Here is a 14,424-nt window from a genome sequence, read left to right as displayed (position 1 = left end):
ATATTGCTCTTTTGTTTCTCTTAAACTTAAAGGTGTTGCAGAAAATAACCCTTAAGGGTTTCTGGTGAAATGTTATAAACCCTTAAAAATGTCCCTTAAGTGTTTATTTTTCACTTGAGTAATCCCTTAAAAAACGCTAAGTGTTGCATGAAGCACCTTTATTGTCCTTTTTCTAAGTATATCGAAAGTCCCTTTAAGACAAGTCATTTCACTCGGCGGCCATCTTTGAAACGCATCTCCTGCATGCTAGTGCAGCTCTTATCTCTTTGGATGGGGAAAAATCAAAGCTTACAATCCAATTTCATCATTTGAAATCACCAATGAAATCTGACAACAACTGTCTCATAATTTTTGTTTCTAAATGCTCGAATCATGACAGAAAACGACATTTTCAGGCTGGATCAAGCTAATGCGTAGTGGAAGCACACATCTGACTGTTTCTATAGGAACCGGAGCTTCTAACGGCAGCTGCAGTGACACAATGACTTTACCAATCTGTGATTTGCTCTTTTTTAGAAGATGGGACTATTTAGAAGCCGCCATATTGAGCACTGCACTTTTCCCCATTCAAAACAATACGAGTGACGCGTCTTGTGTTATTCTATAGTCTTTGGTATATCATAAGGTTTGGAAAACGTCACCCTAAGGATGACACAGAGTTAGCGGGTTTAATCCAAGTCTTCTAGCAAGACACGATTGGGTGCTTTATATGATAAACAGATTTTAATTTAGGCATTATTTACATATAAACATTGATTAAGTTACATACATAGCACATATTAAATATGGTCAACGGATGAGAGAATATTAAAAAGATCTTTATTTGTGTTCCAAAGATGAACGGAAGTAGGTTTAGAATGACATGAGTATGAGTAAATTAATACATTTTCATTTTTGGTTGAACTATCCCTTTGAGTTTTTGTCTCGTCTGATCCTTCTCACTCATATTTAGTTTTATTTTTGGCGCGCATGTATGCATGTGTGGGTTGCCAGTTGGCGTAAAAACACAGCGAGTTCAAGCCATGGAAGCCAGCAAACAAACTGGGCCAGAGATCGCAGATTCTACCCAACCTAAAAAGCCTCGGAAACCATTAAAAAGTCTCTATGACCAGAGGCATTTTAAAACGTTGATACATTAGCTGATGAACAGTGTAAGGCTCATTGCTGTCCATTAATTGCGTTCATTCCCATTGCGTGTCTCAATCTGGCATTCCGAATGTGTTTTTTCATGTTAGCTGCAGTCGGCAAGTCTGGCAGATTGAGGGGACTTAGCCAAAATTTAGAATGTTTACAACTCTCTTGCCCCTCCCCCACTACCAGCAAGCACCCTCCCATTGAGTCCGTGCTCGTCAGTGCGTGTATATTGTAACGTGCGCGAGGGGGAGGGGGGATATGTGGGGTGTGCACGAACTGTGATTGACAGTCAGATCTCACACTCAGCCCTGCGCTGATTGGACGAGTAGAACCGGGAGCGGTGGATTTTTGCAAAACAAAAAACCGGCTCTAGGTGGAGGTAGAAGCTCGGGTTTTTTTTCTAAAACCGTCTGATTTATGTTGTTCTGTCGGAGCATAGTGTCAGTTTCGGTGCATATGATTAAAAAAAAATCTTGTCGACTGCAGCTTTAAGGCAACTTAAGGTGTTTTATACAACCGGGCACAGGCTTTAGTACATTTACCGGATTTAAAGAGGACCTATTATGCCCTTTTTCAAAACATTGATTTTGTTTTTGAGGTCTACTAGAATAGGGTTTCATGCTTGAAAATTAAAATATTCACATATTTTACATTGTTGCTCTTTCCAGTCCATCTGTAACACTGAATTCGGAAACGCATACTACTCTTACTATTTCTGGAATAGAAAGATATGGTAAAAGTAGTACGAGTAGTATCAAATTAAGCATCTGTTTTGTTCTGGTCTCTATGAAGCCTCTCCTTCTGAAAATTGCAATGTCCTCTGATTGGCCGGCTGGACCAGTGTGTTGTGATTGGTCAACGGCTTTGAGCGTGTCTAATTCAAAATACTTTTTTACGAATACAAATTTTACCTGAACACAAAAAAGCTTCCCTAATTTAATTAACTTTAAAGATACAAAAATCACCAGTATAGGCTGCATAAAAAAAAAACAATAAAAGACACTGACAAAAGACACATGCACAGTCAAAAAAGAAAAAGGAAAAAAAGGATTTTGAGCAGTAGACAGTATTATATGCGTGGATGAGGCTGGTCTGTGAATTTGGCATGGTCTACGTGTCAAGAATATCCTGAAAGAACATCCTGACCCAGAGTACCACTAACATCCTGAGAACAGAGCGCCTGATGGAAGAAAAGCTGAGACACATTCCTTCACTCTCCATCATCAACAACAACATTAAAACTGTAGCGATACATTGACGTCTACTGGCCAGTTCATAGAACAGTAGTTTTCATAGTTGTGGTAATGAACACAACTTTCTGGGCAAGTTGATACGACAAAAACTGGAAAAATTATTCACCACCACATGAACTTTAACATTAGATTGTTTTGTATTTATTGTGAAATCATCTTTGTAACAGCTTAATCATAATCTCTCATTTTCCCAAAATGAAGGGTTTTATTTTAGGATAATGACTGGCTGCTTACCATATAAAATAAATTTGGACATGAAACACTGATTTGTTAAATTGTTTTATAATTTTACTCGCAGAGACCGTGGATTGGAGATACACAACACAAACAGATGTAGGAAACACTGGGTTCCTGGATGAATGTTCAGTAATACACCGTTGTACCAATTTCAAACAAGAATGCAAGAGAACAGTATACTACATTAGAAATAAATCACATAATCACATGCATCTTTCTATCCCAAAGTATAACTTTTGTAAGCAGTTTTTGTAGTTCATTGTAAACAGGTTTAAAATGCACAGTTAGATATTAATATTAATATTAATAAAAATGAACAATAAATGCACAACATCTTTCTTATGTAAGCCTGTGAAGATATGTTTTAACACAAGTAAATGTTGATGGTCCATATAATGGCTGTGCAGTCTAGTGTGAAATGGATAAATCCACTTGACCATGCCAAATTGTTAAAAATGTGGCTCATCTCTTTATGTCATTTCTACAGCTTTAGTTTTTGCATTCAATGCAATTACATTTTGTTCATTGAAATTTTCTGGTGATTTTAAAGTGATTTTTTTAGTGTTTGTATTGGTATACCTTTGGTATACATATTTTTAAAATTTTCATTCAATGCCATGGTCATTTAGTGTTTATATTGGTGTTTATCAATGCCATGGTCATTTAGTCTTTATATTGGTGTTTATCAATGCCATGGTCATTTAGTGTTTATATTGGTGTTTATCAATGCCATGGTCATTTAGTCTTTATATTGGTGTTTATCAATGCCATGGTCATTTAGTGTTTATATTGGTGTTTATCAATGCCATGGTCATTTAGTCTTTATATTGGTGTTTATCAATGCTATGGCCATTTGAAATCCCAGGGAAATGTAAAGTAATACATGTAATAATAATAATAATAGATGTAAATGTACATTTGTACTGAACAAAATTTGTTTACAATTTATAAAATTAGTGCATTTGTGGTGTTTTTCTTTTAGCTAAAATAGTTTTTGTCATCTAGAAACCTTAATCTTAGCTTGAGCACTTGAAGCAGATTCATCTTCGCTGTATCCCAGCTGTCTTCCCAGTCTAGAAGTCAAACAATTAACTTTAATATTATACACAAATATTTGGAACAAGTAGCAGTGCACACTCTACAATAGTAATTAACTTGACAGAATTTTTTTATAATCTGGTTATTCGTATTATTAAAATATCATTAAACGATCATTTATAAATATATTTAAAATTAATTATTTAATAATTAATAATAAAAAAATGCACCCCCATTCAAAAGTTTGGAGTCAGTAGGGTTTTTTAAATAACACTTTTAGGTAACACTTTATTTTACAGTGTCCATGTAGTTACTGTAGTAAAAACTATAAATTACATAGTAACATGATGCAACTAACCCTAAACCAAACCCTAACCCTATAGTAAGTACATGTCTAGTTAGTTTAACTAGTTAGTGTGCATGCAAAGCAAAGCATCACTATTTTTATCTCTCATACTACTAATTAATAAATAAAATTACGTGCACCTGCACCGTTTGTCGTAGACCCATGAATGATGTGCGGCTTAATAAGAAGAGATGTGCTATGACTTTTATAAGTGTTTGGGCGTACGAAGTTCAACTGTTGGTCAAAAAAACTGTGTGAAAAAGTCCCACAGACTTTTGTGAGATGATATCTCTTGGACTTGTGGGCTCATATTACTCTACTCTAGTCTTCAGTGTCCCAGCTGCTTGCTAGGCAATGTAATAACTGTAATATTATTTCACAATATTACTAGTTTTATTGTATTTTTTTATCAAATAAATGCAGCATTTGGGAAGCATAAGACTTCTTTTAAAAAATCTCATGACCCCAAACTTTTGAATGGTACTGTATTTATAATTAATTATTTATACATAAAATTAATATTTTACAATTATTTATAAATTACATTCAATATTTACTGAACGTGTTTTGTGTTGTGAGACAGTGACAGCCCACCTGAACTGTTGCAGGTGAACCGGACAGAGAGAGTAGCCTTCGCTCCAAGCACTTCTTCTGTGTCCTCAAACACTGGCGGTGGTAGATTCTGCTGTTTGAACCAGTCATCTAAGCGGTTTCTCACAGATACATCATTTGCTTCTGTAAAAGGGTTGAGAACAGAATGAAAATCATTTTTATAGTAATATACTTATGTAGTGTTTAGACAAGCAGGTTGATATTCAGTTGCTCTGACCTGTGTTTACCCCCAGAAGGCCCAGTATTCGTGCACTCAGATGATTCCGAGCTGCTTTCTTGGAGTTCTGGCATGAGCACTTCAGCGTATAGTCACAGAACGACAGCTGGATATTGGCCTGTGCCACAGGCTTCAGGGAAATGACGGGGTCTTTCTGACCGGCCCCCTTCAGCATAGAGCTCAGCTGATTCTGCACATCTTCAACACTATCAGCTCCAGTCAGTGAATCGTAACCAAAGAGAGGTGATAGTGAACGCAAGGCATTCTGGAAAGCAACTAACTTGGCTTCATCCTCTGAGGACCCTAAAAAAAGACCACATCATATCTGAATAAAATGGAATTCATTTAGGTATTTAATACATGCTTTTACTTTTCTGTTCTCAGTATAAATATATATATATATATATATATATATATATATATATATATATATATATATATCCCTCACATCCCTGACAGTATAATATACCTTTCAAAATATTTTTTCATTTTCTTTCTTTCTCTTTTCTTTCTTTCTTTCTTTCTTTCTTTCTTTCTTTCTTTCTTTCTTTCTTTCTTTCTTTCTTTCTTTCTTTCTTTCTTTCTTTCTTTCTTTCTTTCTTTCTTTCTTTCTCTATTTGTCATTGACCCTGAAAATGAAGTTCTTCTTGATTCTGTTGAGTACAAACTCTTGTTTCTACAGTCTGTTTAACATCAAATAAGACACTCATACTAACCTTGTCCTGTATAGATAGCTTTGTAACTTATGTTCTTCAGTGAGCAGTAAAATGGCTTTACAGAGCCTTCACAATCTTCTTTTGGAAGAGGAAGGGAATTCTGAGAGAAAACCTGCTTCACCTTCGCACTGGGTGTTTTTTCATCTTAAGTTTGAGGTAAGAAAGATATAAGCATTAGTTAGGGGACATGTGTGTGTATATATATATATATATATATATATATATATATATACGCACACACATTATGAGCAATACACAAAACTATATACACAAACGTACCTGTACTAGAATCGAAAATTGACACTGCACAGCCAAACAAAAAGTAGGTTTTTCGAATGGCTTCTTTCTTGCTGTCGTAGCCTTGCTTGTTAGCACAAGTATATTTTTCGAGGTTGATTTCCACACTGCATTTGAAATTCTCATTACACATCATGTTCTCCATCTTCACATGTGGAGGCTTGAGATTATATACATTAAAAAGCTCACTGATTTCTGTAAAATACACAAAGATGTACAAGCAGATGAGAGCGCAGTTGCAAATCAGTGCACATTTTTACACTGTACCACTAGCACTCCCTACTGGTGTCCCATTCAATAGCATATCTTCACCTGGACAATCAATCCTGAGCTTTTTCCTCTGTGGAGAACTGGATTCTTGAGGCTCCGGCAGCGCAGGAACAGGAACAGGAACACGGACTGGCTCTTGTCCTGATGGGAGTTGTGCTGTTGTGGAGATGCTTTTAGACTTCAGCTCTGAATGATCTTTCTCTGCTGCCTGACTGATAGATACTGCAGAAGTAGCCAGACAAAAAAACAAAACGTATTTTCCAAAATTCAATGTCGTAGAGTAGATGCAAGAATTTGAATTGTTTTCTTTCAAGACATACTCACAGTTTGAAAGGTGTGGGCTCACGCTGCTGGTCCCCTGCTCTTCACTGATCTCTTCTTTATACTCTGTAGTTTCATAGACAGGATTTTTGAGACCCAGCTTATCTAGACGCTCCTTCAGTTTACCTTTGAAGTTCTTCTCAGTGTCTGATACTGGAGGACCGTTGAGGATCCCTGACAGATGCTGCAGAGCAACTTTAGCTGCCTGTTGCTCAGCCTGTTTCTTATTGGTGGAGCCATCTAAGAAATATAAGACATGAAATCTAAAGATAAGCAAACAATAGCTTGTGATTCAAAACACACGTTTTAGTAAACAGAAAATAAACGCATCTCACAGTTTAATCTGGGTCATATTATATATATATATATATATGTATACATGTCTGGACACAATATAATATTGTATTTATTCACATTATAGGGGATGTATAAATATTCTGAACTGTCTTTTAATTTTTTTTAAATGAATAAGTTCTTAAAGTGCCCCTAATTCAGTCTCTCTAAACCCCTCCTTACTGAAAGCCTACTCTGCTCTGATTGGTCAGAAGGCCCAATCTGTTGTGATTGGTCTACTGCCTACAGAGCGTGTTGGAAATGACCATTACCATATCTGAATTTCAGCTTCAGATCTTCCTCAGCATTTGATACACAGTGATATGAACAGACCAACTCCAACCATGAAAAAGCTGTAAATCTGTGTGAGTGCACGTTTCAGGTATCCTTTTGTACAGGACCTGGCCTGGCGTTCACGAGGTAAACAACTGGTACGCAGGGGAAGTGCAATGACAATCTGACTGACAAACTGGAGCCTAGAAACCCAGATTGGTGACCTCAGTGGAAATTCTTTTTAAGTTTATCTCTGCCTTAACCAATCAGGATGATTCAACCTGACATGATGACGTAGCTTAGTAATTGTGTGAGAGTATAATTGTTTGCTGTAATGAGTGTGTACGAACTCCTTGCTGAGTGTGAAGCTGACTTCTGCTGATGAAACAGCAAACTACTCTTCAGTAAAAGTTTCTTCAATTATTTGCATTTATTGACTCCTGGTCTTCATTCATCATATCTGGTCCTTGGGTATTTAACTGTAAAATCCCTTACAGTGCACTTTGATCTTTGAAACTTTGCAGACATTTTACATTCACAAAGATCTGTATTACACACTGCATGAAAGGTAATATCTGACAAAGCATAATAGGGGCACTTTAAAATGGTCTTAAAATATACTACATTTCCTTAGGGGAAAAAAATATGTCTTTGTTTTTGGGGTGAAATATGACCTAGAAATTCGCCTGAATAGTGTTCAAACAATCAATGAAAGTAGAAATCACCTTTGTCATAAAAAGTGAAAGGTCCATTGAATTTGAGAATGCAGATAGCTGTGTTGTCATCATCAACAAACTCTTCTGTTGGCTTTGGTAAATCATTGGTGTCGAAATGATCCATGATCACTGACCTGTACGTCTGACCTGTTGTAACACAAACTAAATTCGTTATGAAAATTATTTTAAGATATTCTAACATATTTGGCTCACAATAACACCAAAAAACTATATTAGCAAACTCACAATGTATTTTATGTTAAGTTAAGCCTCAAGTAAGACTGAAACACTTTACATGTGAAAATACTAGCGTATGAATTAATGTTTGGCTTTTCTATCAATATTGATAATAAATTTGATATCAAATCTACACTTTTTTAATTTACCTTCTGCTGGAGCACTGATGCAGAATCTTTCCCATAAAACTTTATAAGCGGCTTCAGTTGCTTCTTCCTTTGAAGAACATCTATCAGATGCAACTTCTTGAACAAGATCCACAGTCACTTTACTAAAGAAAGTGATTCCTGAAATGTCAAACAAAAGATATTTTTTGAATCACATTTCTTTTTATTTATTATTTATCCATCATGTTGAATATTTTCTCTGCTGTTTTCATGTATCCTTTTCATGAAATAGAAGTTGTGATGGTCTTTTCTTCTCAATTGTGGCGTGGTATATCCCAGTGAAACGGCCTATACCTTGATTTATTCTATTGGAAATTGATTGGATGGTTGTGATTTGCTATTGGTCGATGTCATGTAAGTGACAGGTTGTAACGCCCTCGTCCCAGTAAACACGTCATCAGAGTAGAGACAACACAACCTCATGGAAACTTATTTTACGTTTTGGCGAATTGGTGGCTAATTCGTATTAATTCTTACGATTTTGTACGATCTGCTTACTCCTCAGTGGCGGGTAAGTTTAAAGGTCCTGGCACACTTACATTTTTGTATGCGTTTTATCGTATTCTTCATTTGGTGGCTCTGAATTGTCAAAGCACCGCTCTAAATGCTTGCTACTGATGCGAAAAACAGAAAATCGAACACGATCCGAATTCTTTTTATGACGGACAAAAGTTGCGGAGGCAGTGTGTAAACATGTTTGAAACAATGTGAGGTCCTTTTACTTTTTAACGTGCGAGAATTTCAGACTCGGTGTGCAAGGACTTTAAGGGTGGAGGACCTTAATGCTTAAGTTTAAAAAAAATATTTTCGTACAGTTCAAAGCATTCAATTTCATATGAAATTGCCACCTCGTAAAATAGTTTTCATGTTTTCCCATGAGATTTGGTTGGAAGAGAAGCCACTTCAAAAGGGAGGGGAATTTATATTGATTAAAGATGATGAGAGTACATGAACTTTACTTTATACAAATCCATAGGAAAATCTAAAGGGAACCTCTGGCAAATTAGTCTTCCGGATTTTGACATCATCCCTGCACCAATCTTTAGCACTAATAACTTATTTCTTTTAAGCTGCTCCATTACCTGGACAATCAATCCTGGGCTTTTTCTTCTGTGCGGCTGGAGAACTGGATTCTTGAGGCTCCGGCAGCGCAGGAACAGGAACAGGAACAGGAACACGGACTGGCTCTTGTCCTGATGGGAGTTGTGCTGTTGTGGAGATGCTTTTAGACTTCAGCTCTGAATGATCTTTCTCTGTTGCCTGACTGATAGATACTGCAGAAGTAGCCAGGTCCGAGCTGACACCGCTGGTCACCTGCTCATCACTGATCTCTGTTTTTTTCTCAGTTTCATAGACAGGATTTTTGAGACCCAGCTTATCTAGACGCTCCTTCAGTTCACCTTTGAAGTTCTTCTCAGTGTCTGATACTGGAGGACCGTTGAGGATCCCTGACAGATGCTGCAGAGCAACTTTAGCTGCCTGTTGCTCAGCCTGTTTCCTATTGGTGGAGCCATCTAAGAAATGTAAGAAATGAAAACTAAAGGTTAGCAAACAATAGCTTGTGAATCAACACACACCTTTAGTGAGACAAGATATTTAACCCATGACTAACAGTAGAATATCAATTACCTTTGACATAAAAAGTAAAAGGGCCGATGAGTTTGAGCTTGCAAATGGTTGTGTCGTCATCATTTTGAACAAAGTGTTCTGTCGGGTTTTGGAAACGCTGTGTGTGGAAATATTCCATGATCAACAACTTGTATGTCTGACCTGTTGGAAATGGAATAAAAAGCAACTTAAGTGTGCTATTCAGAAAATCATTTAAACCCTAAAATGCCAAAGTATTTCAGAGAATATGTGCCCAAAAACAGGTCTGGTCATGTTAAAATATTGTGCAATATAGGTTAAAATCTTTCAACCAAAAATCTTTTTCCAGAATTCAGATTTTTAAAACTGAAAATAGAAGTAAATGTTATTAGAAAGTATGTTATGTTGGGAAATACCAATAATCTTTTTGCCCCTAGAAATACAAAATGGAAAATTTAAAATAGAAGTAATATGTTATTTGGTGAATATATGTTATTTGAGTTCTAATATGCGGGGACAAACCAATAAACTAACTTTCAGTGGCATTTTAGAGGCAATCTTGCCTCTAACTAAGGGTTAAAACTGCACATATATTGCACAAACCTTAAATGGATGTATTTCCAAAAATGTAACATGTTTGGTTAACTATTCAGTATTTAATAAAGAGATTATGCTTATAAAGTACTTTATTAGTGTTAAATAAAGTATTATTTTAGGGCTAAAAAAAAAACTCACATTTTTTTTTTTTTTCATTGTAGCTTAAGCTTTGTTCTTTACCTTCGGCTGGAGCACTGATGCGAAATCTTTCACATAAAACTTTATAAGCAGCTTCAGTTGCTTCTTCCCCTGAAGAACATCTATCAGACGTAACTTCTTGATCAAGATCCACAGTCACTTTACCAAAGAAAGTGATTCCTGAAATGTCAAAAGACCAAATTACATAGTGATCATAGTTTCATCTCAATGCAGGACTGTGCACCATTTTTCAATACTACAGTACAATATCTGTTTTACCTGAGGAAGATGAACAGGAGGCCTCGGGCTGTGTGACTGAGCTTGATGGTTCTGTACTTTCTTCCTGTAATTTCAGCTGCTCAAGTGCAATGTATGCCACCTCCTGATGGGCGCTCTTTTTGTCATTAAACACCTTTGTGCCAATGAAAGTTTGCCCATTTACCTTCACTTTAGCCCTAAAACCTGTAAAGAGGATATGAACTGTATGATTACTGTTGAATCTAATGAATGAAAGATTTTCCATTTGTGCATTACCACTTTTCCTGTACAGTATCTATTTGTTTCAAAGGATTATTATGCATTTAATGTTACATGGACTGATGAATTTGTTACCCTGTGCTTCCTGAAACTCTGAAAAAAAAGGCCATATGTCTTCTGGCCATTTCTTTGCACGACAATAATCAAAAAGATGATTCTTGAATCTAAGTGGGTTGAGAGGAAGAACAGGATCTGTGAATGGAGAAGCACGAAAGAATGAGACAAACTGAAATATAGTAGGACGCTTACATGTGAACAAACTCAAAATTATTTATTTAATTAAGGTGTGTTAAATATGTGATTTGGTTTATTCATTTGTTCTGTGTATTAAAAGCATGACATCCCCTGAAAAAGAAGTGCACTTAATAGTACTGCATGTGCCCTTGTAGTGTCCTTCAAATCTCAAAAGTATGTTTTTAAAAATCTGTTGCAGATAATATAAAACAATTTTTAAAAAAAACACTTTCATGAATGGTCGGCTTTTAAAAAATCTAAAGTAAAAGTTTTCCTTTGAAGTACTTTTTTTGATATGCTGAGTAACATTAAAAAACAAATAAAGTGCTTAGTAGAATTTTACATTACAATGGCATTAAAGTATATTTTATATTACCGTAAATGCTTAAGGTACGTTCGGCAGTAAACTTTAACCATATTTTAAAGACAATCAAAGTAAATAGGAAATTACATATAAGACCTAATTAAGTGGGTCAAAAAAAACTTTAAAGTTCAGATAATTGCATGTTTATATTGCTAAATGACTAAACCTTTTTCCTCTCACCATGTGTCCCCTTCTCCAGGCTCTCCACTCTATCTGCCAGGTTGTGGATTTCCTTCTCATGTTGATCTACTTTTGTCTGCATCTCTTTAAGTTTGTTGACTTCAGGGCCCAGGTTCACCAGGAGATCTTTGTTTTGGTCCAGGAAGTCCAGGAGACTCTTCATGTCCTGTGGGTTTTCCTTAACATAAAGTGATGTTTTTAGAACATGAACTCGATGCAGTTCACACTTAACTACTTAACTTTTACTACTTTACTTACTTCAACATTTTCGTCTTGGTTCTCCTCAAAGCGTGAGATAAAGTCTTCAATCCTCTCTTTCAATGCTTGCTGCTCTTGTTCCAGAACTTTCATGGTCTGAAGATTGACCTGTTGGCCGTCTACTTCACATGGGGCTACATTGAAATTCTTGTCCAAGATGTTATTAAACTACATAGAAAAAAAAAAAAAAACACTTTTGTTCATGGATTGAATTATGAATAATACAATTATACTGGTAAAGAGTAACATTTATCCTAATCGCTATTATTATTAAATATTAATAATGGTAATACTATTTTAATAATAATAATTTATTCAAATGTTATTCATTATTTTCCATTCACCTGTGTTATCTTGTTTTCCAAGCCTTTCAGGTTTGGGATAAGATGTTCGAGCTTCTCGGCCAGCAGCAGGACTGTTTTCTTATGCCTCATCATGTCCTCATTACTCATTTTCAACTCTGGGGAGTGCATCGCACTGTTCCGTACATTTATGACCTTCATTGTTGAAAAGAAATAAGTGTCAAATGTGTTATCCAGCACACAATGAGATCTACATTATTTGAATAACCGAACTGATACTATAGCACATAGCATTTGAGAAGTTTAAAACAGATATAGAGGTTCGAAATGACAAAAATGACAAAAAACAGGATATTTGCATTTCAGAATACTTACATTTCTAACTAAAGGCCCTGGGATGTTGTTGAAATGTTTACAGAAACTCATTAAGTTCAGGATTGCAGAGACATCAAACTGGGAAAACTGGCAATGTTTGCTGTGCCCACGTGGCATGTACGCCTGTCATGCGAAACGTGCAATCAACAAAGATAAAAATGTAATGGACATTGATTTTTGTTCACTGACACTTCCCCATATACATCAAGTCAGTGCACTCAGCTGCAACACTATAATAATACAATGGTTATTAATGATGAAAGTAACTTACCTTGGCCACTTCCCACTTTTCTGTGGACCAGAGATGTGTCCGGCAGTTGTCCCAGTGTATACTGTTTCTCCCCCCATTATATTTGTCCTCAATTTCTTTCTTCCAGCATTTACACAATTCGCAGAGAGACTATGGGTATCAGCAAAGCACAGTGTGAGAGACAGGTCCAGACATTCCCAGCATCTTTAACTCTAATTGACATTTTTTTAGGCTTTATGGGTGGCTAGATGGCTTTTTGTAGTATTCCTTTGTGTTAATCCACATTTAATTTAACATGGTGATGGAAGGATGGACGTGACAGACAGATTGATAAACAGACAAGTTAGATAAGTTAGATAGACACACGGACATTATTTCGACTTTTTGTAGAATATTATCATTTTTCTATTTGTGGTAATCCACATTTTTATTTAATACGGCGATATAGATAGATAGATAGATAGATAGATAGATAGATAGATAGATAGATAGATAGATAGATAGATAGATAGATAGATAGATAGATAGATAGATAGATAGATCAACATTGTCTAAATGTCCACATTTTATTCAGCAGCAGCCATTGGGTGATTTGTATTTTATTTAACACCAAACGATAATAAAGAAGGCTCTTTTGATTGTTCAAGTTGACTGCATTTACAGTTTACCTTCTTAACATCGCACGTTTTTTTCTTACAGGTCTGTCCATTGAGCTCCGGTTTGTTTCGAAGAGAGTTGTGATAAGTTTCGGTTTCCTTTTCAATGAAGTCCTTAATGCAGTTCCTCAGTATGGAAAGACTCTCTGTTGTTTTCAACCAGTTTTTGTAGTTTTCGTCACCGAAGCGTGTGTAAGATTGTGTGCTGCTCATGGTTGCCGATTAAAACCCCACAGATAGCGAGAAATGATTCTTTGTTACATGAGAGCAGCGAAGCGAGGAGCGTCGACTGTCATCTTCAGCCGATCAGCTGACTCAGTCCTGAGGTCGCCAGATCATCGAAAAATCAACGTCGTTCTTTACTGTTGCACATCCTACCTATGATATAGTACTGCTGTCTTTGTTGATGTTCGTCATGAATACTATGGTAACCATGGTAGTATAAAAAACTTTCAGAAACTTCTGAATGTATTTGGGTGTTTCTGCAACCACGGATATTTTTTGTAACAAATTAAGCGATTTGTAGCTATGTAGCCTATAGGTTTTATTGGTTTACCCTGGTCCCATACTCAAAATAAATAATACAATATGAAAACGTAAATTATTCCATTTTGATCGAAACCGAGAAGAACAGTTGAAATTGTGACGTCATTTCCATTATTACATTTTCCCTTCAATGTTTACGTCTTTTTTTTTATCTTTATTGAATCTTACAACAATGTCAGTGAAGGGATTGAGATGGAATATGACACTTGATGTTTAAATAAAACAAGAAAACT

At 36.0% G+C, this 14,424-nt stretch overlaps 1 protein-coding gene across 1 annotated transcript; it reads right to left on the bottom strand.

The window, feature by feature from the left end:
- Positions 1-2,505: 2,505 nt before the first annotated feature.
- On the bottom strand, positions 2,506-14,004 carry LOC143720998 (uncharacterized). Its single transcript, XM_077211041.1, has 20 exons — positions 13,658-14,004; positions 13,011-13,139; positions 12,740-12,862; positions 12,407-12,559; positions 12,063-12,230; positions 11,805-11,982; positions 11,102-11,218; positions 10,769-10,951; positions 10,532-10,669; positions 9,797-9,937; positions 9,250-9,681; positions 8,150-8,287; positions 7,773-7,910; positions 6,445-6,681; positions 6,163-6,342; positions 5,833-6,045; positions 5,554-5,697; positions 4,838-5,140; positions 4,603-4,743; positions 2,506-3,697 (listed from the first exon to the last, which is right to left on the bottom strand). The coding sequence occupies exons 1-20, from the start codon at positions 13,856-13,858 to the stop codon at positions 3,603-3,605; spliced, it is 3,552 nt and encodes a 1,183-aa protein (XP_077067156.1). The 5' UTR covers positions 13,859-14,004; the 3' UTR covers positions 2,506-3,602.
- Positions 14,005-14,424: the final 420 nt, after the last annotated feature.

Source organism: Siphateles boraxobius, unplaced genomic scaffold (assembly GCF_051911475.1).
Source record: "Siphateles boraxobius isolate OS27281-9 unplaced genomic scaffold, OSU_SipBor_1 65, whole genome shotgun sequence".
In the NCBI taxonomy this organism is placed as follows: domain Eukaryota; kingdom Metazoa; phylum Chordata; class Actinopteri; order Cypriniformes; family Leuciscidae; genus Siphateles; species Siphateles boraxobius.
The sequence above is the reverse complement of the archived record's forward strand: the minus strand, read 5'-3'. Positions and strand labels throughout refer to the sequence as shown.

Coding starts and splice junctions, on each gene's coding strand:
- LOC143720998 (XM_077211041.1), bottom strand. CDS start 13,858: ATGAGCAGCACACAATCTTACACACGCTTCGGTGACGAAAACTACAAA. Junction 10,670..10,768: donor CTCCTGTTCATCTTCCTCAG/GTAAAACAGATA, acceptor TTGACATTTCAG/GAATCACTTTCTTTGGTAAA. Junction 6,682..7,772: donor TTTCACTTTTTATGACAAAG/GTGATTTCTACT, acceptor TATATTTCTTAG/ATGGCTCCACCAATAAGAAA.